At 37.7% G+C, this 19581-nt stretch overlaps 1 protein-coding gene across 5 annotated transcripts in view; it reads right to left on the reverse strand.

The window, feature by feature from the left end:
• RC3H1 (ring finger and CCCH-type domains 1) overlaps positions 1-19581 on the reverse strand; it is an 88742-nt gene that overhangs the window by 13617 nt on the left and 55544 nt on the right. For all 5 annotated transcript variants that reach the window (XM_047754458.1, XM_047754455.1, XM_047754457.1 and 2 more), the window contains 9 exons: positions 18608-18720; positions 15421-15702; positions 14867-15081; positions 12025-12395; positions 11019-11186; positions 4726-4878; positions 961-1174; positions 418-508; positions 160-292 (listed from right to left, as the gene is read on the reverse strand). In XM_047754458.1, coding sequence (XP_047610414.1) covers positions 160-292; positions 418-508; positions 961-1174; positions 4726-4878; positions 11019-11186; positions 12025-12395; positions 14867-15081; positions 15421-15702; positions 18608-18720 — 1740 coding nt within the window. The remainder of the gene's footprint in view (positions 1-159; positions 293-417; positions 509-960; positions 1175-4725; positions 4879-11018; positions 11187-12024; positions 12396-14866; positions 15082-15420; positions 15703-18607; positions 18721-19581) is intronic.

Genomic DNA, 19581 nt, shown 5'->3' on the forward strand with positions numbered 1-19581 from the left:
AAATAAGATTTCTAGATTATCTAAAATGCTATATAAAATATACAAAAGGAGTTTATATATACACATAAAATATATATAATACATAAGTTCCTCCTTTTAAAATCTCTTTGAAAACTCTCCAAAAACTGGAATGAAAAAATATCTCTAGGCTGCTGATACCTCTAGTCCACGTAGCTGGGTCTGTTGGCTAATTTGATGGTTTAGTTGCTGTAATTCTAGTCGTAGCTGTTCCCTCTCAGCAGATGGAAGGGGTTTTCCACGACTGGCCACTTCTGACATAGATATTCTCTCCCTTTTGTGGGCAAAAAAAGTGTGGAATAAATTTTAAATTTTATTTTTAAAAATATTATTGACTAGAGAAACACAGTAAGCTGAATAATTTTAAAAGCTTGTAAAAGCAAAAAGAATGACTTATACCTCTCACTGAAGTGTCCCTGAGAAGGTATGTTTTGATGAGGTGAATATGGAGAACCTCCCCAGCCACCGTGGGTTCCATAGGGACTGTAATCTGTAAGAGAGTAATTTAAGTGCTATGATATAATTCACAGATACAATTCTACTTTTAAGGCAGCCATAATCGAAAAGACACAGGCATACTACGTACAGTTATCTTGAAAAATGTCTACCAAAATGGTAACAGGGTACTGATGTTTGTTTTTTCCCACTAAAACATCAATCTTTGTAATTTTCTCTTTTGTTTGAATTTAAAACAATGAGATATATTATTTTGGCAAAAGCAATGAAGCTTTTAAAAAACACAGGTTATCTTTATATACAGACATTTTAATTTGTACCCCTAGAATTCTCTGGGTTATAATTACATAGGGATAATTCCACAGAAAAATTTAAAGACGACTGCTCTGGAAGATTATAAAAAGCATTGATGGTTAATGGGAAGTAGGTGGTGTTAGGAATCATGAATATGAACCCTCTAAATCAGCTCATCTCTGAGAGTCTTACCTGAAATGTTAATAGACTTTGTGGGAGCTCCCTGAGGTGCCATAGCCTGCATTGGGCCAGCACTCTGATACATTGTTTTGGAAGTTCGAGAAATGGCACCAAACCGAGATACTGTTGGTCGGTCTCCAAATGGGATGAGGTCATCATCACTGGTTTCTGCTGCTCTTCTCTGAAGGTCCAATCGCTGTTCTCTCATTCCCTTACTCTCCACATTCTGATAAAAAGTAAAATGAGAAATCCACCCCACACTTAGATCTCTAAGATAACTTCCTCTAGCTCTGTAACAAGGTTAAAACAGAATATAATGGGTGAATTCCCATTGTGGCTCACCAGGTGAAGAACTTGACTAGGGATATGGTTTGATCCCTGGCCTCACACAGTGGGTTAAGGATCTGATGTGCTGCAAGCTGCAGTGTAGGGTGCACATGAGGCTTGGATCCCAAAGCAACAGGGATGCTATGGCTGTGGTACAGGACAGCAGCTACACCTGATTCAACCCCTAGCCCAGGGATTCCGTAGGTCACAAATGTGACCTTAAAAAGGAAAAAAAAAAAGGTATAATGGGAGTTCCTGCTGTGGCACAACAGGATCGGTGGCATCTCTGCAGTGCAGCCTAGGCTGCAACTGTGGCTCGGAACTGATCCCTGGCCTGGGATATGCCACAAAGCAGCCAAAACTAGTAGGAAAAGAAAAGAGGTATAATGTCTTTACTGATAAGACTAAAATCATTAGTTGCCTTTGGCTGTCATATAAGACATTGCTTTTTAAACCTCTAACCACTTCCTATAAGAAGAAATGTAGCAGTTTCCACTGTGGCTCAGTGGTAATGAACCCAACTAGTATCCATGAGGATGAGTGTTCAATCCCTGGGTTCGCTCAGTGGGTTAAGTATCTGGTGTTGCCATGAGCTGTGGTATAGGTCATGGATGTGGCTGGGATCCTGTGTTCTGTGGCGTAGGCTGGCAGCTGCAGCTCCAATTTGACCCCTAGCCTGGGAACTTCCACATGCTGCATATGTGGCCATAAAAAGAAAAAAGAAAGAAAGAAATGTATTTTACATCATGACCCAGTACACACATACATTCAAATATATATATAACGTCATGACAGATATTTACGCTTAGTATGTATATACATTCTTATATTTATATTTTATGTCATTCTAATTCATTTCTTTTTCTTTTTTTCTTTTTTATGGCCACACCTTGGCATACGGAAGTTCCTGGGCCAGGGATTGAATATGAGTGGCAGCTGGTGACCTATACCACAATGACAGATCCTTTAACCCACTGTGCAGGGCTGGTGACCAAACCCGAGTTCTGCAGCAACCCGGGCTGGTGCAGCCAAATTCTCAACCTACTGTGCCACAGCAGGAACTCCTTATTTCTTTAAAAAAAAAAAAAAAAAAAAGCCCATCAGGAGTTTCTCAATTTTCAACACTCAATAAACAGAGAAACGATGTTTAAAAATATAAGGCCAACTCAGGCTTTTCAAAGGGATTCCAGTCAGAAAAAAATTAAGTACTGAGATAAATGGAAATCTATCTAGACCCTTGCTAGTCAAAGTATACGCCAAAGACTGGCAAGCATCAGCATCACTAGTGAACTCATTAGAAAGGCAGAAATTCTGGTCTCACACCAGCCTTACTGAATTAGAACTTGAACTTTAACAGATGCTTAGGTAATTTATATGCACATTCATATTTGAGAAAAATTGGGCTAAACTTTCATCCATTGGGGAAATTTTAATTATATCTAGGTTAGGTTGGAAAAAAACTTTATTCTTTATTGATTTAAGGAAATGAGTTTTATTTTGCTAATGTTTATGTTACTTTATTATAATAACCTTTTCTGAAAGCCAGGTAGAAAGCAAGGGTTCCTGCCTGTCTCCACTTCCTCATCTCATTTCCGTTCTAAATTTAGAAATGTTGTTTTTTATGGCCTAAAAACAGTATTTCCCTAATCCCACCACAGAAAAAACAAAAGGTTCACTTATGCTTTTTTCTCCTCTATACTCCTTTCTTCTTTCTTTTACTGCCTAGCATCTAATCATATTTAGGCTATAAGGTATCATCTCAATCATTTATAGTGGAACTGGCATTTAAGTCTTCCTTCTCTATTACCAAGAATTGGTCTTCTCTTAACCAGCTAGACAAATCTTTATGAAAGTCTCTAATACCCTAGGGAAACTTTGCTAGAATTAATAAGGGCAAATGTCTTAAAAATAATAGTCAAGACATACCTTTAGCCCACAAATACTATTTCTAGGTATAACTTTCATGCATGTGCACAAGAAGATAAGAATGTATAGCACTGTGTGTAATAATAAAACATCAAAAAAAGCCTAAATGTTCATCAAAAGGAAAAGGAATAAACAATTATATACATATTTATTTACTATATGAGTTATCATACAATGGTATCTGATAAAAGCAGTTAAAATAAATGAACTTGAAACAGGTATAAATTTGGATACATCTCAAAAACAATGCTGAATGAAAATGCAAGCTGAAACATTCAAAACAAAATTGTTGGAGTTCCCGTCGTGGCTCAGTGGTTAACGAATCCGACTAGGAACCATGAGGTTGCGGGTTTGATCCCTGGCCTCACTCAGTGGGTTAAGGATCCGGTGTTGCCATGAGCTGTGGTGAAGGTTGCAGACGAGGCTCGCATCCTGAGCTGCTGTGGCTCTGGCACAGGCTGGTGGCTACAGCTCCGATTCGACCCCTAGCCTGGGAACCTCCATATGTTGCGGGAGCAGCCCTAGAATAGGCAAAAAAAAAAAAAAAAAGACAAAACAAAACAAACAAAATTGTTTAGAAATAGTATAAAATTATCCATGAAATGATAAATTCTCAATTCAGAATAGGAGTTACCTCCATGGAAGGAGGGAGGGAGAAAATGAGATTAGGGAGGTATAAACAGGAGAATTTAACTCCTTATGTAAAGTTTACTTCTTCAAAAGATAAAGAAGCAATTAAGATAAAATAGTGATAAATTTTAAGCTTGGTATTAGAATCATTGGTATTACATTATTTTTTGTTAAAAAATAAAATAGTTTAAGTGTAATTACATTTCAGTATACCAGCTTATTTGAAGCTAAGTAACTAAAATTCTGATTCAAATACAACTATTCACTAGATTCAACTCTGTTGTTTAAACTTCAGAGTAATGAAAGAATTATAATTCTGGATGAGAAATCCAAGGTATTTATTTATTTATTTAGTCTTTTTAGGGCCGTGCCTACAGCATATGGAGGTTCCCAGGCTAGGGGTCTAATCAGAGCTGCAGCCACTGGCCTACGCCAGAGCCACAGCAACTCGGGATCCACGCAGCGTCTTGAGACCTACACCACAGCTCATGGCATCGCCAGATCCTTAACCCACTGAGAGAGGCCAGGGACTGAACCTGCAACCTCATGGTTCCTAGTCAGATTCGTTAACCACTGAGCCACAACGGGTACTACAAGAAATCCAAGGTCTTAATTATGCAAAATAATTTCAATTCTAATTTAATTTCAAATGGGTTAATTGCTGGCTACACAAAAATATAACAAATGCTCTTCTCGGTCTGGAAAAGCATGAAAAGATTTTTATTTATACCTGAAACAAAAAACCATATAGTTTAAATATAACTCAATCACATAGCATAGAATATGGCCTGAAACTTAAGTAAAGCTCAGTTATTTGTGTCCATACTATAACTGGGGATAATTTACTTGGTTTATCTTGATTTTTATTAATTATGGCTTAGTTATTACACATACCATCATTTCCACACTCCCTGCTGCCACAACATCTTTGGGTTTTGCATCTTTGGTTCCAATGTAGGAGCCGATGGTGTCACATGACCAGGGTGAGTACTGGCTATAATCATTTCCTTTGTATTTCCCAGCTACCTTCAAGTCTTCATCCAAAAACTACAGATGAAAAGAAAAAAAAAGAAAAGAAAAAAGAAACAAAATAGGAAATGGGTCTATGAGTAACAACACAGATAAAGCAGGAATTTCTTTTAGAACATCATACTGAAGCAACATAATGATGGTTATTTGATTTGTGTCACAATAGAAGATTGCTGTAGACTATGAAAAATATAAAACAAATGAAAAATGATGTTCAGCCTCTTTGCTTTGTTAGTAGAGGGTCAAGAAGTATCTCAATATCTTTCAATGACTCAAATTAAGATTTCTGAGATCTGCATATCCTTTTTCTCATCAGATTAACACAAGCAAATATATACCAGGCCCTAGTTTTTCTAGACACTCCTTAATGTTACTTTCAATAACATGCCAGGTAAACAAGAGCATTAAAAACTCTTTAAAATATAATCTTAAATGTTCTATATGTTGTATGATAATATAAAACTTTTTTACTGAAATCTCTTTAACACCAATAACTCATATCTTGAATAAATTCTGATCCTTAGGTTGATTCGATGACACGAAAAAGCTAAGATACCTAATTTTCTTTTCTCAGGATGAGTTTCGAAATTATGTACTAACTAAATAGGTATTCTAGGTCCAACATATTTCTACTAAAATTGCAACATTCACATTTGTGTAATGTTTTACAGTTTTCAACGTGCTTTTATGTATACACTATCTCATATGTTCCTCAAGTCCAAGTGAGACAACATGGGTGATCTGACCAAGGCTATACCAGTATAGGCCATGCTAGAACATTATTAAATTGCTTTCACTTTATCACAGATGTATATATTGACACACTGATATCCTAGGGGGTACTGGTACATTTACGTGGCTCTATGCTTCTCCTATACTAAAAAAGAAAAAAAAATCTATTTTCTGAGTCATCACTATTGGTCTTCTGCACTGGCAGAGGGATCTGCTGTTCACAAATACCATTCATTTTCAACCACAATTCCTGTTTCTATTACTTATAACCCCTTTCCTTTTTTTTGGCAGTGGGGGGGACTTTTTAGGGCCACACCCGTGGCACATGGAGGTTCCCAGGCTAAGGACTGAATTGGAGCTACAGCTGCTGGCCTGCAGTACCACAGTCACAGAAATGCCAGATCCGAGCCATGTCTGAGATCTACACCACAGCTCACGGCAACACTGAATCCTTAACCCACTGAGTGAAGCCAGGGATTGAACCTGTGTCCTCAAGGATGCTAGTCAGATTCATTTCTGCTGAGCCATGACAGGAACTCCCCCTTTGCTTTTTTTGTCCTACTTCTATTTTAAAAATTCCATCTCCTTTTTAAAATTTCTCCTCCACTTACAAGTTTAGTGTAGAACAGCTAGCTTTCTGAAGACATGACCTAACTGGCAGAGCCTCCTGGCCTGCCTGCTTGTATCTCTCAGAAGCGTCTTATCTTTATAAATTTATTTCTTGCCTGTCACTTAAAAAATATAAATGAGTAAAGACATGACCTACTAACTAGAGTGTTTTTATCCCCCAACCACTATATTATGCAGCTACTAAAAAGAATGAGATAAATTATATACTGACACAGGAAGACATCCAAAATAATGAGTCAAATCAAAACAAACAAAAAAACAAAACAAAAAGACAACCTACAGAATGGGAGAAAATCTTTGCAAATGAATCAACTGACAAGGGATTAGTCTCCAAAATTTATAAACACCTTCTGCAGCTCCTTAGCAAAAAAACAAACAACCCCATCAAAAAATGGGCAGAAGATCTAAACAGACAGTTCTCCAAAGAAGACATACAGATGGCCAAAAAACACATGAAAGGATGTTCAACATCACTCATTATTAGAGAAATGCAAATCAAAACCACTATGAGGTACCACCTTACACCAGCCAGAATGGCCATCATCCAAAAGTCTACAAACAATAAGTGCTGGAGAGGGTGTGGAGAAAAAGGAACCCTATTACACTGTTGATGGGATTGCAAATTGGTGCAACCACTGTGGAAAACTGTATGGATTCCTCAGAAAACTAAAAACAGAACTACCATTTGATCCAGCAATCCCACTCCTGGGCATCTATCCAGAGAAAACCATGACTTGCAAAGACACATGTACTCCGATGTTCATTGTGGCACTGTTTTCAATAGCCAAGACCTGGAAACAACCTAAATGTCCATCGACAGAGGAGTGGATCAAGAAGATGTGGTACATATACACAATGGAATATTACTCAGCCATCAAAAGGAATGAAATACCAGCATTTTTAGCAACATGGATGGACCTAGAAATTATCATGCTAAGTGAAGTCAGCCATTCAATGAGACACCAACATCAAATGCTTTCACTGACATGTGGAATCTGAAAAAAGGAGACTGAACTTCTTTGCAGAACAGATGCTCACTCACAGACTTTGAAAAACTTATGGTCTCCGGAGGAGACAGTTTAGGGGGGTGGGGGGACGTGCTTGGGTTGTGGGATGGAAATCCTGTGAAACTGGATTGTGATGATCATTCACAATTCATTGAGTAATAAAAAAAAAAATTCAAAACACATAAACCTGAAGATATTATTACTAAATGATCCTGTTAAAAATAATAATGATATGTTAGAACATGCACAGAAAAGCTCAAATATATGTAAAAAGCTGAAATAGATAAGAAACTGATGGTGATAAAGAATATTAGATTTTTGAGAAACTTTAGATGTTATATATTTTATAATGTATGAATTTAGTAAACTATGTCATATATAATCAAACCAAAGTTTTAGTTATACAGCTTTGTAAGTCAGTTAAGAAATAAATTCTAGAAAAGGTTCCTTAACAGCCAGGCATTATTATAATTTTTATTAGAATTAAAAAAACAATACAAATAATTATTTACTGAATGCATGCTACGTGCCAGATGTCTCATGTCTCATTTAATCTTAACCACACTACTATGAGGTAGTATGCTCACCTCACTATTATGACCTTTATTATGCTTGATTGACAAATAGAGAAACCTGAACCTCAGGGATAAGGAAGGCTAAGTAACTTATAAAAGATCAGAGCTGAGTGACTAAACTGACCCTCAGAGATTAAGTATATTTCATTCCAAAATTAGCTCACTTTTCAGTGTCATGTAGCTTTCCATATTTCTCAAAAAATGGTATGGCATGACAAGGCTCTAGGATGTCTTTAATAGTCAGTTTCTGAAAAAAATATATGTAATGTTTACACTTTACAAGTAAAATTACATTAACAGAAGATGTTATAGCTTTACTAATTAACCTACATTATTGTGGAAAATTCATCCAAAGTGTTTAGATAGGAAAGCTAGATACTCTGAACAATCTTTATTTGGGAGATTACGTTTTTTTTTTTTTTTTTTGCCATTTCTTGGGCCGCTCCAGCGGCATATGGAGGTTCCCAGGCTAGGGGTCGAATCGGAGCTGTAGCCCCTGGCCTACGCCAGAGCCACAGCAACGCAAGATCCGAGCCGTGTCTGCAACCTACACCACAGCTCACGGCAACGCCGGATCGTTAACCCACTGAGCAAGGGCAGGGACCGAACCCGCAACCTCATGGTTCCTAGTCGGATTCGTTAACCACTGGGCCACGACAGGAACTCTGGTAGATTACTTTCAAAGACTCCAAAGTTTACTGCTTATTATATACAATGTGATATACTTCACTTTTCAATTTTCATTGATTATTAATAATTTTTTAGATGGTAATGTTGTTTAGAATTGTAATTCTATACATAAAGGATATGAGACATTTTCCTTACATAATATCAACTGCAACTCCACTGAGAAAACCTATTTGACTCAAGAAAAAAAAAAAAATACATACCAGAGGCTGAGGCAGTATGTATAATCAACAAACCAAAGTAATTAGATAAGGTCAACAAAGAGCTGGCTCTACAAAAAGATAAAACTGATAAATCCCTAGTAAGAATGACCAGAAAGAAATTATTATTATTTTTTAGGGCTGCAACTGTGGCACACGGAAGTTGCTCAATGAGGGGTTGAATTGGAGCTGCAGCTGCCGGTGCACTCCACAGCCACAGCAACACCAGATCCAAGCTCTATCTGTGACCTAAACCACAGTTTGTGGCAACACCAGATCGCTAAGCCACTGAGCAAGGCCAGGGACTGAACCCGCATCCTCATGGATACTAGTTGGGTTCTTAACCTACTGAGCCACAACAGAAACTTTGACAAAAATTATTATTAATAATCAGAAATGGTAAAATGAATATCACTATAGACCTTCTAGACATTAAAAAGATAATATGACAACATTCATGATAACTGTTAGCACTCTCTTAGAGAAATACTAAGATAACCCCTAAATTATGGTTTATTAACCTGTAGTCCATTAACCAGTCTACTATAGGAAATCTATTTCAGCAGTTTTTTTTTTTTTTTGCTTTTTAGGGCTGCACCCATGGCATATGGAGGTTTCCAAGCTAGGGGATGAATTGGAGCTACAGATGTTGGCCTACACCACAGCCACAGCAACGCCAGATCCTTATTCCACTGAACAAGGATAGGGATCGAACCCACAACCTCGTGGTTCCTAGTTGGATCTGTTTCCACTGGACCATGACAGGAACTCCGCATTTTTTTTTTGCCTTTCACTATCTATATTAGTCTGTCTTTCCTATTCTTTGAATCAAATTTTATCATCCTGTTGTTTTCCTCATTACTGAGTTAAATAAACCTTTGACATGTCTGTTATGAAAATTGTCTAAAACTAGGGATATAGGGATGTTTCATTAATCTGATAAAGATTATCTACAAACAAGCTTACAGCAAGCATCATCATGGTAAATTATTAGGTGTTCCATCCATTCAACGACTGGAAATAAAACCTACTGGAGGTTCCCTTGTGGCATAGCAGGTTAAGGATCTGGCACTGTCACTACAAGCGGTTTGGGTTTCTGCTGTGGCATGAGTTTGATCCCTGGTCTGAGAACTTCCACATGCCATAGGTGTGGCCAAAGAAAAAAAAAAAAGGAGAGAGAGAGAGATGATAGGTTTTCTTTTCTTTTTCTTTCTTCCGTCACTGCCAACCCCCTGCAGTGACAATGCCAGATCCTTAACCCACTGTGCCAAGGGAACTCCCATCATCTCTTTTATTTACTATTATATTGGAGGATCTAGCTTGCACAATAAGATAAGAAAAAGAAAAGACTTAAGGACTGTAAAGGAGAGAGTAAAATGGTCATTATACACAAAGGACACAACTGTGTGCGCAGAAAATTGAATATTGGGAAGATGTCACTTCTCTCCAAGTGTATTAAAGCCGACACTGCCCAATGAAGATATAATTGACCCATAGATGTAACCGAAAAATTTCTAGTAGCCACGTTAAAAAAAAAACAGGTAAAATTAAGTTTAATAATACCTTTTATTTAATCTAATACATCCAAAGTATTATTATTTTAGAATGTATTCAGTAGAAACATTGAAATATTTGGGGGGGGGCTACTAAACCTTCAGAGCCAATGTATGTTTTATGTATCTAGCACATGTGAATTTGGACTAGGCACATTTTAAGCGTTATTCACATGTGGTTAGTGGTTACAATAGTGGACTGCGCAGATCCAGATTCAATGTAATCCTAATAAAAACTGAACACATATTTCTGTGGACATCAACATGGTGATTATAAAGTGTGTTTGGAATTTCCAAGAATAGCAAAGGTAATCTTGAAGACCCAAACTGGAAAACATACATCACCATATTAAGATGTATTACAATACTACATTAAGATAATGTGGTGTTGTTCCCAGGATAGAGAAATGGATCAATAAAACAGATTAGAGTCCAGAAACATATACAGTCACCTGTCTATGACAAAGGTGATCTGACTATGATGAAGGTGACTCCAGGGCACTGCGGAAAGGATGGTTTTTTTAATTAAATGGTGCTTGAACAATGGGATATCCTTTGGGGAAAAAAAAAGGATCTTGAGTCCTAAGACATTATATACAATAGTTAACTCTAGATGGATTGCATATCTAAATGTGAAATAATAAACCTTTTCTAAGAAAATATAGGAAAATATCTTCATAATCTTAGGAACAGATAAAGATTACTTGAACAGGACACAATAAACCACTGATAAAGGAAAAATTGATAAATGAGACTAAAAAAAGATGTACTTACTTCCTCTTGATGGAAGGCAGGAGGCAATGTGGGTGAAGGTGCAAAAGGAGGTGGAGAGATAACCTTCCTTTCCTCTAGTTGTGCCATTATTTCCTTTCGTCTTCGATGTAGCTCATCTAGACTAGGATGGGGCTGGGGAGGAGGAGGAAGCCGGCTATAGGGAGGTTCCTGAAAATGCAAAATCAGTAAAAATTGAAAAAGAATTTCAGGACATACTGATTCACTTAGCACACATTTTATTTATTTTTTATTTTTTTTAATTAATTAATTTTTTTAAAAATTTATTTTATTTGAAGTTCTAAAAGGATTTTTTTTTTTTTTGTCTTTTTGCCATTTCTCAGGCCGCTCTCTCGGCACATGGAGGTTCCCAGGCTAGGAGTCGAATCGGAGCTGTGGCCACCGGCCTACGCCAGAGCCACAGCAACGTGGGATCCGAGCCGCGTCTGCAACCTACACCACAGCTCATGGCAACGCCGGATCATTAACCCACTGAGCAAGGGCAGGGACTGAATCCGCAACCTCATGGTTCCTAGTCGGATTTGTTAACCATTGCGCCACGACGGGAACTCCTTAGCACACATTTTAAATAAGCAGCTTGTACACTCATCTTAACACTGGAAATAGCAAGACCTAATAAAACAAAGCAAAACAAAATAAATACTCCCTCCCCGAGCTCTCAGGATTTCCCAAAGAGCTAAATTTAAGATTCTTTTTCCTGGCGAGAGATTATAATTTCTAAATAAACCTGAAAAATATTAATAAAACCATCCAGAATTCAGAAACTAAGGTTAGTTGGAGTGGAGTGGGAATCTTTTTCCCCTTTAAAGGTTAAAAAATAACAACCTATGAAGATTATGAAAAGGTGGAAAAAAAGAAGACACTTTCTTTTAAAAAAATTAATTGATCAAAGGGTTATTACCATGGCAAAATGTTAAGAAAATCACTGTCATAATAACAAGTAATAATCAAAATAAATATAAATAGTAAGAAAAAAAATACAGCATACTCTGGTGTACGAAGGTCTGATCTGAGCTGGGTGAGGAGCCACAGGATAGTAACCCTCCATCTGTTGGTATCTTTCTCTGGATTCTGGTACATAGGATGGTACTGCTGCAGGTGGAATCTCAATGGGTACAGGACTTTCTCGGAAAATCTCCTCTCTCGTGTAAGACTGAGCAGGGTATACTCGACGGCCGTCATAGTGTGGTGGATACATAGGTGGGTACTGTTGTGGCTGTGTGCCATATTGAGAATTTACTACACGATCTGGGAGGTAGGGTGGATAATGATCCAAGTAGGGAGGACCAGGTTCAGGAGCAGATGGTGGAGGTCGGACAAATCGGGACACACACTGTGGTGGTGGAGGGTAGTACATACCTGTACAATACAAAAGAGGAACCAAAAGCAACCATGAGCCAATCTATTTTTCTATTTTTTTTTTTTTTAGGCTGCACCCCAGGCATATGGAAGTTCCCAGGCTAGGGGTCGAATTGGAGCTGCAGCTGCTGAGCTACATCACAGCCACAGCTAACACCAAATATAAGCCATCTGCCACCTACACCACAGCTCATGGCGACGCCGGATCCTCAACCCACTGAACAAGGCCAGGTATGGAACCCACATCCTCAGGAACACTAGTCTGCTCTTTTCTGCTGAGCCACAATGGGAACTCCAATCTATTTTTCTAGTTAAGATTTTTCCTTTTAAAATATCTCAACACTGGAGTTCCTGTCGTGGCGCAGTGGTTAATGAATCCGACTAGGAACCATGAGGTTGCGGGTTCGGTCCCTGCCCTTGCTCAGTGGGTTAACGATCCGGCGTTGCCATGAGCTGTGGTGTAGGTTGCAGACGCGGCTCGGATCCCGCGTTGCTGTGGCTCTGGTGTAGGCCGGTGGCTACAGCTCCGATTCAACCCCTAGCCTGGGAACCTCCATATGCCGCAGGAGCGGCCCAAGAAATAGCAACAACAACAACAACAAAAAAAAAAAAGACAAAAAAAAAAGATAAAATATCTCAACACTAAGGAATTTAAAAACCACTTATTTTTTAAGATGCTTTTCCCTATGCTTATGTATTCGGGCTAGCATTATGAAAAATAACAAGCAAAAATCATCCATAAGTTATTGAAAATACCAATCTACTTATAGTCTACAACAGTAAACTCTCTCTCAATTGTTTGACTGTCTTTCTGATGAGCCTTAACACACTGCAAACACTGGAAAGCAAAAAAACAAAACAAAACAAAAACAAAAAATTTCCCTGAGGTTTAGGTTCCACAAATCACTCATATGCATAACTTCTAAATGCAAAATTGAGTTAACTGGAAAGAGATGTGGCCCACAAAAGAGCCAATCTCCTTGGGCAGATCTAGTAGCTAAATGCATAGCTTCAGAGTTCTCAAGACAACTGTGGCAGTAGCTTCCCAATTTCCAGACATTTGTCTCAACTGATGAGTTCCTTGTGCTAGCAATTAGGAGCAAAGTTTCCTATTTCTACTGCTTCTCCATTGTAACAGGTTCTCTCAGCAGCTAGTTCTGGTACTCATTCCTCCAGACTAGCTTAAGACTGGTTCCTTAGCACTTTCACTGATTTTGCAGCATTTAAACTCTTCGCATTAACCCTCTTTCTGATAATACAGCTAGAATGATTTCTGTTATCTGAAATTAAACTTTAACCAATACAGTGTATTTAAAGTCAACTCAACAAAAGTAGTTGGGTCTTTCCTGCAATGAATGTTCAACGGAAAGACACAGATCAACTTTCATCATATTCTTACATGTATTTATCATTATTTTTACACATAGTACCCTATCAACTTAAAACTTTTTTGAAATCACAAAAGACATTCCTGATTCAAAACTAAGACAGCTCTGGGAAAAGAAAATGAAGAAATCCTGAGAACATAGTTTAAAAAATACTAACACTACATTGTTTCTGAAAGAAAGATTCCACACTTCAGTTTAAAAGCAAATGTTTATTTTTCCATATAAATTACATATGTGATTCATATGTCATTCATTCTCTACACCTAGTATTAACCTTAAAACTGGCTAATTTTCCAATTTTCTACACTTGTCTATTTTCTCAAATACTTTCTTCTTTCTCACTGCACTAATCCAGACCTCAACACTCACACCTGGATTAACAAGTTTCCTTACTCCTCTTTGACTCTAGACTCTCATCTTTACAATCATTTGTAAACTTCTTTCTACTCCCAATACCTCTATTTAGGACATTCTTACATAAAGTCTTTTGATTCCTCACGTTCTCAATGATCTCCCTTGAGTCTTGCGGTTAACTTCTACCACACTAATATTAGCCACCACAACTGAACACTTCATTTTAAACACACATTATACCCTCATACATGTAATTTCCTATTCTTTACTAATATTCTATACTATAAACTCACTAGAGGTATGCATATTGCATTTTTTCATACATACAGGGCCTAGAAAAAATATTAGGTGACAAATGAAAGGAAAAGAAAACATACTGTGTGTTTAGCTTTTATCCACCACAATACCTAATACTTTTTTCATGCTTGAAGCAAATTTTGGTCAGGAAAGTATATACTGCCTCAGTGAATTTCCACTGTCTACCTGGATAACATATTTCCATAAAAATATGAAGATAATTAATATACAACTGCCTTTAGTAATCAGGGCAATTTGCTTTTCATAGTTTTGCTTCATACTATTTAGTTGATCATAAAATCTCAATTTTTCCAAGTATTAAAAAATCCATTTATTTATTTTGAGGAGGCTACTGAGAACATAATCACTTTTACTTCAAATCATTCTCATAACTCCTATGAAAAGTGAGCAACATAAATGAAAGATCATTACCCTGCTGATAAGGTGCTGGTTCAAATGGTGGAGCAGCTCCTCTGGGATCTTGGTAATAAACATCTGCCTGCTGTGCTGGATATATCTGAGAACCTCGTGGTACCATCTGAAGTGGTTTGGTGACAGGTATAGGGGGCAGGTCTGCTGGCCCTCTTGGAGGTACAGGATGTGGATTCACAGGCAGGGCGGAAATACTCTTAGGGACAGATTCTAGCCTATGGGAGCAAGATTCTGCAAGTCAATTTTAAAGTCTTGAAAATACTTCTAATGTACACAAATTGTTAAATCTAAAAAAAAATCACCATAGTTTGGGAAACTGGTTTCTTCCAATAGCCATTCCTTCTGAAAAATTTGTAAACTTTGATCTTATTTCACAAATGCTAAATGTTTCTCAAAAATCACTGGCACAGGAAATAGAAATAAAACACAACAAAATAAAGCCCCTTAAATAAGGATTTCTTCCCCACAAAACAAAATATTGATTATTGTTTCTCCCCTCTATTTTATGTCTATAAAGAAACTACTTTAAATAAAAGTTAGGTAAAACAACGTACAGGTCAGGAGGGGATCCAGGGGCACTACTGCTCAGGTGATCTATCTTTCCTGGTTTCAGACTAGAATCGTAGCTAGGGTCTGTCCCTCGTGGAATCAGCTGTGTCACTGTATTCCCTGCTGATACAATTCCATTTGGCAGAGCAGGGGGTTTTCTGCTAGGCAGATCCACTGCAGCTTCGTCTGGAAGGATAGCTGCTGAAGGCAGGCCCACCTCATTAAGTTGACCCAAAGAGGCACTCAGGGGTCTTCTGGGAACCAGGCGTTTGTTCATTTTACGAAATCTATATAAAAAGCAAGGCAAACACCAAAAATCAAAACTGTAAAAGCAAAAGCAAGATCACCAACTAAAATGTATTTAAGATAAAGAGATAAAGGAAAAGACTCCCAACACATTTTCTAGAAATTCTCTTGAAACACTGGCTCTAACTATCAACTTGAAAACCTGTGAGGAGTTCCTGTCATGGCTCAGCAGAAACAAATCTGACTAGCACCCACGATGATGCAGGTTTAATCCCTGGCCTCGCTCAGTGGTTTTAAGGATCCAGTGTTGCCGTGAGCAGCGGTGTAGGTTGCAGGCGCGGCTCAGATGCCCTGTGGCTATGGCTGTGGCGCAGGCCAGCCGCTATAGCTCTGAATCAACCCCTTGCCTGGGAACTTCCATATGCTGCAGGTGTGGACCTAAAAAAATAAACGAAAAAACCCTAGGGACAACCTAAAATGTAGTGAGAAATGAATAGTAGTGAATAATAGTGCTGGAGGCCAGGGATCAAACCCAAATCCTCATAGACACTAGTTGGGTTCATTTCCGCTCAGCCACAACAGGAACTCCTGTCTAATCCCTGTTGAAGACTTCCCTCCTGTCCCCGAATTTTCCTGGCTATTAGCATATATTTTTTCTTCCAAATGAATGATTTTCTTAGGTCCCCCAAATCATCATGTTAAGATTCTAACTGGGGGAGTTTATGTTGTCTAGCAGCAGTAATCAACTGACTAGTATCCATGAGGATAAAGGTTTGATCCCTGGCCCTCCTCAGTGGGTTATGAATACAGCCTTGTATGAGCTGTGGGGTAAATTGCAGACCTGGCTCAGATCTGGAGTTGCTGTAGTTGTGCCATAGGCCAGCAGCTGCAGTTCTGACTGACCCCTAACCTGGGAGCTTCCATATGCTGCAGTAGTAGCTGTAAAAAAAAAAAAAAAAAAATCGAATTGGGATTTCTGTTTAAGAGAGAATAGAACTTTTATGACGACTTTTTTTTTTTTTTTTTGCTTTTTTAGGGCTGCACTGACAGCATATGGATGTTCCCAGGCTAGGGGTAGAATTGGAGCTACAGCTGCCAGCCTATGCCACAGCCACAGCAACACAGGACCCAAGCCATGTCTGTGACCTACACCACAGCTCACAGCAATGCCAGGCCCTTAACACACTGAGCAAGGACAGGGATCGAATCTGCACCCAGGGATCGAATCTGCACCCTCACGGATCCTAGTTGGGTTACCACTTGAGCCATGATGGGAACTCCCTATAATGACAATTCCGAACCACGAACCTGGTATACTTTTTCACTTACTCAATTCTTATGTTCCTAGATAGTTTACTAATTCAATTCAATATAGATCCTGGATATTCCTTATTAGTTTATTTTTTGGTATTTATCTTTTTTTGTTTTTAATGCTAATGCAAAAGAGATCATTATTAATGGCACCTCAATTTTTAACTGCTTATGTTTCCCTTTTTAGTTTATATGAGAGCAATTCATTTTTGTAAACTAATTTTCTTTTAACCTTACTAAATTCTTGTTTCTTTTGTTTCTAGTATTCCTCTTGAGTTTCCCCATGTAATGATATTGGCTATTTTATTCTCTTGTTTACAGCTATTACTTCCAGAATGTTAAATAACTGTTTTTACTAAAAAAAAAATATTTCCCATAATTTTGTTTCTAATAAGACTGAATCTATTAATTTAATATCAATTAAGCACCATGCTATCATGCTGGCTTTTGATTTGATGTAATTATCATGTGGGGAAAATGTCTATAATATTTTTGTTCTACTAAGGGATCTTGACCTATTACAGACATTAGATATTATTCAAATGCCTTTTGGCATCTCTAGGTATGATTATATGGTTATCACATCCATTCTTCTCTAACCCACAGTAATTATACTGTACAATCTCTGCACTTGGTAATGTCTATTTTAATGTATTACTGAATTATAAGTTTTAATATTTGGGACTTAAGAAATATTAATATATGAGATAGATTTGTAGTTTAATTGTGCTACCTTTGTAAAATTTAGTGTCAGTGTTACACTGATTTTATAAAAGAATTAAGAGGTTTTCCTTTCCATCTACCATGTGCTGGAAATTTAACATCACTTGAAATTCAAAAAAAATCTGTGAAACTGAGCCTGGCAATAAATTATTTTTTTTCAGGGCTGCACTTATGGCATATGGAAATTCCTAGGCAGGCTAGGGGTCAACTCAGAGCTGTAGCTGCAGCCTATGCCACAGCCACAGCCACACCAGATCTGAGCTGCACCTGTGACCTACACCACAGCTCACAGCAATGCCGGATCCTTAACCCATAGAGTGAGGCCAGGGATTGAACCCGAATCTTTGTGGATACTACTTGGGTTCTTAACTTGCTGAGCCACAATGGGAATTCCTGTGAATAAATTCTTTTCTTTTCTTTTTTTTTTTTTTAAATTGCAGTATAGCTGATTTACAATGTTGTGTTAATTTCTGCCTTACAGCAAAGTGATTCTGTTACACATTTATATACACTGTTTAGAAAACATTCTTTTTCATTATGGTTTATCACATGACACTGAATATAGTTCTCTGCGCTATACCGTAGGATTTTGTTGTTTATCCCTTTCATGCAAATTTTTCCATCAGAAATGCATTATTCAATTAGTTAAAATCAAAGTTGATGAACACTGTTAGAATTTTAATTTTTACTTATTGATTCCATCTTATTCTGTAACAAGTTATTAGGAGGTGTTCCCTCATGGCTCAGTGGGTTAACGACCCAGCATTGTCACTGCTGTGGCTTGGGTTTGATCTCTGGCCTGGAAACTTATGCATGCCACAGGTGAGAGCAAAAAACAAACAAACAAACACTGATTATTAATAAAAAAAAAAAAGTAAAGAAAAACAAGAGTCTGATGATTTTAGCACTTACTTTTCCAGTTCCTCCTGTGAGTGTGCAAATGTACAGCTGGCCCCACGAGGACATCCTCCTCTCTGCTTCATGTCTCGACACATGTATGTTTTATATTTGCTATGCTGTGGAGGCTAAGACCAAAATGAAAACTTGAGCCATTAAAAAAAAAAATGTATGTTCATGTAGCCATTTTTGGATCTTGATAAACTAGATGAATAACTCAGACTAATTCATACACTTAGCTAGACTGCCCAGATCAAAAGAGCTGAAAAGCAATCCTGTCTGAACTGAGGTCTTAAAGAGTCCAAAAACAGATCAAATAAATGTAGTCCTGATTTTTTCTTTTTATGTTTTGCTTTTTAGAGCCACAGGTGTGGCAGCATTTAGAAGTTTCCAGACTACGGGTCGAATCAGAGCTAGAGCTGCCGGCCTCTACCACAGCCACAGCAATGTCAGATCAGAGCTGCGTCTGTGACCTGCACTGCAGCTTGCGGCAACACTGGATCCTCAACACACTGAGAAAGGCCAGGGATCAAACCCGCGTCCTCATGGATACTAGCTGGGTTTGTTTCCAGTGAGCCACAACAGAAATGCCCTGATACTTTAATATTAATTATCAAACATGTAACATTACATAAATTCTTAATTCTTTCTCATGTGGATTCTATGATCGTCTTTTCAACGTTTTATAGTGAACAAACCATTGGAATTTAAGACTTGATATTTAGACTGTCTTTTAATATTTGTCTTGGACAATGTACAATATAGTTATATTTATAATTATGTTTCCTTATAATATACTACAAATCTACAATAGGCAGAACTTAAAGTTAATATTATCTCTGCAACATTCTTCATGATGTCTAAAATATATATATATATATATATATATATATATATTTTTTTTTTTTTTTTGGGCCATACTGGTGGCATGTGGAAGTTCCTGGGCCAGGGATTGAACACATCCATAGCAGCAAGCTGAGCAGCTACAG

The sequence above is a fragment of the Phacochoerus africanus genome, chromosome 11 (assembly GCF_016906955.1).
Source record: "Phacochoerus africanus isolate WHEZ1 chromosome 11, ROS_Pafr_v1, whole genome shotgun sequence".
Taxonomy (NCBI): Eukaryota; Metazoa; Chordata; class Mammalia; order Artiodactyla; family Suidae; genus Phacochoerus; species Phacochoerus africanus.